Here is a 6,088-nt window from a genome sequence, read left to right on the forward strand (position 1 = left end):
ATTAATTGAGTTTTCACTTCAATTCGAAAGTTTAAAAGCAACTAAAGGACAAGGATATTATGGCCAACCATACTCAAGATTGTATTGAATAATTACTTTAAGTAGAAAATGATCAATGGATATTGTATTTCGATAGATCAAGCACAATTAATGGAATTGGTGTAAGCATAGTAATAATTTCCCCTAATAGTATCCACACTAAAGTGTTGCATGAAATTCGATCAAATTGTTCAAATAATAAAGTCAAGTATGAAGCGTTAATTTTGGGTTTCAAGACATCAATTAGATTATGCACCAAAAATGTGTTAGTACGATATAATTTTCATTTGATTATAAAACAAGTGACTCAAGAATACAAGTGTTTAAATTTTAATTTACTGGGGGTATCTCGTAAGAATATAATATTGCCATGACAAAAGTCTATATAGGAATTTGTGGATCTTATATGATGCTGAAAAAATGAAATAGATGTTGTATTCACACGCATGAATATGCTAAGTCATGAATTCTTAATTAATATTCACGTAAGAAGACAATTCACCAAATTAGATATATTTGTCAAATTGGTTTATAATGTAAGTGGTCTACACATAAATTTTGTGTCAATGTTGAAATCTTGAATTAAAATTCTATAATTTAAACTGAAAAATAATTTATTTGCTAGTCCTGTTAGAAGAATTTACGTCGAGTTTATTCACCAAAACAGACTTGAACAAGCATCGAACAAAATTCTTGAAAAACACCCTTACAAGAGCATCCATCAACATTAAAAGTTGAGTTACCTATAAATAGTTTTTATGGTTTTATTAAATCACCGGTACTTAAAAATTATAAATAATTTGTGACACATTCCATGAGCATAAAACTAAATATTTATAAACAATTCAATAGCAATATAATAATAAGTTAACAGGATAAACTCAACACACATAACTAGAATAGGATTTAAATAGAAGTAAATTTACACTTAATTATATAATATAAATTAACTATATCTCTTCAAAAATTATATTCATAATTATTAAGCAAATATTTGTACACAACATATAGGGGCGAAATATAGCAATCTTAAGACGAGAGAAAATGCTTAAGAACTTTAAGATAAATGAAAAAGATGGCTTACCAATGATGGTATGCAAGATTGAAAGGAAACATATGAACGATGGAGAATAAAAATTGAAGAGTAGAAGTGAGTCTTAATTAATTGTGCAGTGAGAAATTGGGATTTAAGATGTGAAACCGCCGTCTACATATAAAATCTGGCCAGTGATGTATGATGCAGCTGGGAGACAAAGAAAAGCAACCAGTGGTGATACTTCCTTGGTTTCTCCTATACGACCACAAGGTATTTTAGATGTAACATTACCATCATACTCTTCTGCTCCAGTTTTCTCCTGTAACAACAACAATCACTACCACATCAACTGTGCATTTTCCTCTTTAATGTTAATTGGGAAAGAAGGGGAGTTTTCAGGTAAAACTTGTTTTGCACATTATCAATATCTATATTTCGTATCTTAAACATACCCTGATAGATTCAAGGAGTGGAGTCCAAATTGGTCCAGGTGCTACAGCATTTGCACGAATGTTATCCTTTGCCCATTCCAATGCTACGTTCTTGGTGAATATATCCATAGCTCCTGAATTATATTATATATTTTGTTCAGATCAACAACTTCGATTCCCAAAAATATTAATATATCAGGAAAATTAGAAAAAGAAATTAGTATGTATACCTTTAGCGGCTGAATAAGTAGATAAAGATGGAATAGCTTTTGCACCAGCAATGGATGAAATAAATACTATGCTCCCATATCCAGATTGTTTAAGAAGTGGGTGTGCAAGTTGAGTCAAATGAAACACAGACTCAAAATTTATAGCCATTATAGTTGATACATCTTCAGCGGTGTGATCTAATATGTCCTTTGTTAGTTCCATCGCTGCATTGTTCACCTAAGAGACAACAGCATATCAAATAGCCTCAAATACAATAATGAAAACTGAATCACAAAATCAACAAATGGAGACTTCACAGAAGAAATTAAAAGCTACCATGTTAGATGCATCGAATGCATTAACTGAATTGAATGCCTCACTAGGAGTTTATTACATATTCTATTGTATTAAAATTTGATAGAATTAATTTTAGCATAATTATACTTTTATGTAAAAAAAGTATAATTATAATTTTAAAGTGTTAAATGTAATTACGTTTAAATCATTTTTATTCTCGTGTGATATTTTATCTACAAATCTCTGAATATAAATATATAGAATTGTCTCTAATAGCTGGTCTCAAATGTCTTTCTATATAAACATAAATTACCATTTGTACCTATGTGCCAATGGCAACGAAAATAATCCAAGTTAATTAATTCTCAGCTCAGATATTTGATATATTTTAAAACATTAAAATTAGTGTCTATAAATGAATTTTGGGTTGGGGGTTGAATGTTACCAGAATGTCAAGCTTTCCGTGGAAGATTTCGGAAACAGTTTCCATAAGGTTCTGGCGTTGGTGGCTATGTTGGACATTGCAGACTGAACCAGTGACGTTGAATCCTTTCTTCTTCCACTCTTCCAGACACTTATCAATATCATCTTGCTTTCGTGAACATATATGAATAGCTGCGCCAAATTCTGCCAGTTCCTCTACGATGGCATGTCTAAGACATTCGAAAGGAAGAAGAAAGATTAGAATAAAAGGAAAAATGAATGCGAAGAGAGAAGAAGATTAAAGCATATGATGAGATGACGAACCCAATGCCTCGGGTGCCTCCTGTCACAAGTGCCGTCTTGCCATGGAGTGACCACCTATTGTCCTTTATGCCACTCTGCTTTGGTTCCGCCATTTTTGCTTCTAATCAGTGAGCTCCAGAAAACGGAAACACAGTTTTTAATGAATAGATATGATGTGAAGCAGAAACAAGAGCTGCAAGATAGCTCTCTTTATATGTATACATGTCGAAGTTCTGAAACGCTTTGTGGCTGTGAATCATTTTAATCTTATCGCCAAATACAATGAGCCATCACACTCTCGGTGCGGAGACAACAAAACTCGTTGGACCATAACCCAACAAATTTGTGGGAAACATGTACACACTTTCGGTTTAGATCGGATGACTATAGGGTCTCGTTTTACAACCAACCAGGGTTAAACTAAAAAACCCTCACTTTAATCCGATTCAACTTTTTGATTAGATATAAATTTTGCAAATCGGTCCTAATCACAAGTTGTAAGGTTTGTGAATCATCTCATTTACAAAAAATGTATTTTATAATTTATTTTGTATATTTATTATATTATAATAGAGTGAACTTTTTTAATTTATTTTTTATAATAGTGAAATTAAATTGTTTATTTAATTCTTAAAATATTATTATAAAAATAATAATTAAAAATTAAAATATTAACATATATAATATGACAAACAAATTAATTAAGCATTCAAATATTATTGAATAACATTCTAGTATTTAAAAATTATAACAAAATATTGTAGAAAAAATATTGGTGTGTTAAGTGGGTCAATCCACCTTTAATCCAATCCGTTTATCCGTTGATTAAGTGAGTCAAACCCATTACAAAAAAATTGAATTTTTCTAAACCTAATCGACTCGAACTTGTGATAAACTAAATTGACTGATAAATTGAAACCATTACGACATCTTGTACCTAAATAATAATCGCTTTCAAAATGAAGATTATATTTTTGTAAATGAAAACTTTTACATTACACCTTCCCATTTCTATGTCTCCTTTCAAGGACACTCCCTCAACCTTAAAAATCTTAGAATCATTGGTTTTCTTGCTTATGTTCACATTAGGCAACGTAAATTAGATGCTTCAATTGTTAAATGCATGTTTCTTGGGTATTTAAAAAGTGTTAATTGTAACATCCCAAAAACTGGATAACCTCAAATTAATAAAACATCACATACATGGATATTCAGAGAGTACGGAGTTTAGAGTATGAAGGTGTACAGTACATCAAATATACCCAGATTACATGAAAGAGGCCCCACACGGCCCAAACAAAGTACACTGGAAAACAAATAATTATACTAGGTCTTGTACGGACAAGAGAATCATAACTAATAAAATGCTTCAGTGATGGGCCCCACAATGGGCCCAATACCCGTCCAATCCATCAAGCTGCAACATCCCTATTTTCATTACCACTGCCAGGGATTCTCACATCTGCTCACATCAATGAAATTGATGATCATTGAAATAGAGAAAACCACACACAACATACAAGCAAGCAAAAGGATAAGCTAGTGTAAAGGAAACATATATCATAACAGTCAACATGTAGTTTGCAAAGTCAGCCACAAAAAACAGACATTCATCCATATTACCAAAATCATTTGAGACCACAAGACTCGACTTATCCGGATACGTAAACTGAGACACTACCACAAAACAGTGGAATTACGTCCTAACAGTGAGGCGTCACCACGAGGCCTTCGCGGAATTACACCCTTACAAGAGGCACCACCACGTGGCCTTCGTGGAATTACGTCCTGGCCTTGAGGCACCACCACGATCTTCGCGTGGAATTACGTCCTTATGTTGAGGCACCACCATGAACTCTCACCACGAGGTTCATGGACTTAAGTCCAATAGGAGAGGCATCACTGGGGACTCCCCTTAGGAGGGTCCATGGAATTACGTCTGACGCATGAGGCGCCACCATGAGCTCTCGCTACAAGAGTCATGGAATTACGTCCTACTCACACTTTGTACATGATTCACCAACCAATCAGAAAGTCCCCATAATACTAATATCATGCATAACAACCCATCATACAACTCATGCTTTCCAATTCAAACACCATGAAGCAACATATCATTTACATCTCAACCCACATATAATCAAGGCATCATCCCTCAAACTTTTCTAGGAAAGCATCCAAGTCGAGCAAACAAACAACCACGCCATTGGCCATTCACATTATAGCACAAAACCTGTCCCAGCCTCGCTCAGGCGAGAGATCCTCTCGCTCAGGCGAGCCCCTTCTCGCCTAGGCGAGAGCGCGAGTAATGGAACAATGGTTCCTGTGGATTCTTGCTCAGTCGAGCTCATTCTCGCCTAAGCGAGATCACTCCTCGCTCAAAAAGAAGACGAGTCGCCTGGGCGACAGTTCGCATAGAAAAGCTTGGGCGAGCCTCTATTAGTCTCGCCTGGGCGAGGCATGCTCGCTTGGGCGAGAAAACCAGTGCCTGCCACTGTTCTTCCACGCAGCAGTCACACAACATAATCCCAAAAGTTAAAATGACATTCTCATCAACTCATAGTAGCATCCAGACCACAGAATTCATGCAATAATAGTAGGACAAGCAGAAAATGAACTAGACAAATGGACTCTAGCTTCCCTTACCTGGAAAGAGCTAGCGAAAAACCTCGACTCTTAGGCTACGAGCACCACAGTTTAGAGAGTAGATTTGGGGAGCTGAAAGGAACGGTGGAAACAGATGCCAAAAGGGTTATCACGGTAAACCCTAACTGAAAATACGAAAATCCAATAGAAGGGGGAGAGTACGGACCGAAAATACTTACGTGGATGAGGGAAAACTCTCTTGGGATCAAATGGGTCTCAAAACCCTAGCAGAGCACTGACGAAGAAGATTGGGAGAGCAAGGCGGTTGTGATTTCTGTAAAGACAGAAAATGAGAGGGTTAGCTGGGATTAGGGTCTTTGTTACCTTATGGGCCAACCCTAGGTCCAACTCGATTTGAGAGTTCCTTTAGAATTAGGGTAGGAAATAAATGGGCTTTACATTAATGATTAATATTTGTAATGTCTTGAGCCAGGACTCAAGAAATGTATCATTAGTTGGGACATTGTCTTTAATGAAATTCAATATGGCTTATAAGCCAATTAGTTTACAAATGTAAGCATCAAAGTAATAGATAAGATACGTATGATGATGATATATGCTCTAGTGTTGTGTCTGATGAAGATAAATGTCTTGCTAAATATGACGAAGTCTAATATGTTATTGATTATAGACTTGTCAAAAAGAGAACAAGGAAAACAATAATAACTTTGAAGAGGTATGGCTATGCAAAGCTTATTGCATA

General features: G+C 35.2%; 1 protein-coding gene across 1 annotated transcript; it reads right to left on the reverse strand.

Moving 5' to 3' along the window:
- Nucleotides 1-998: 998 nt before the first annotated feature.
- On the reverse strand, nt 999-3,045 carry LOC114183604 (tropinone reductase homolog At5g06060-like). The gene is made up of 5 exons (XM_028070685.2): nt 2,761-3,045; nt 2,459-2,666; nt 1,737-1,953; nt 1,528-1,640; nt 999-1,394 (listed from the first exon to the last, which is right to left on the reverse strand). The coding sequence occupies exons 1-5, from the start codon at nt 2,850-2,852 to the stop codon at nt 1,227-1,229; spliced, it is 798 nt and encodes a 265-aa protein (XP_027926486.2). The 5' UTR covers nt 2,853-3,045; the 3' UTR covers nt 999-1,226.
- Between the last annotated feature and the right edge of the window lie 3,043 nt (nt 3,046-6,088).

Source organism: Vigna unguiculata, chromosome 5, assembly GCF_037176805.1.
Source record: "Vigna unguiculata cultivar grain cowpea cultivar isolate G323 ecotype 2 chromosome 5, ASM3717680v1, whole genome shotgun sequence".
NCBI classification, from domain to species: Eukaryota; Viridiplantae; Streptophyta; class Magnoliopsida; order Fabales; family Fabaceae; genus Vigna; species Vigna unguiculata.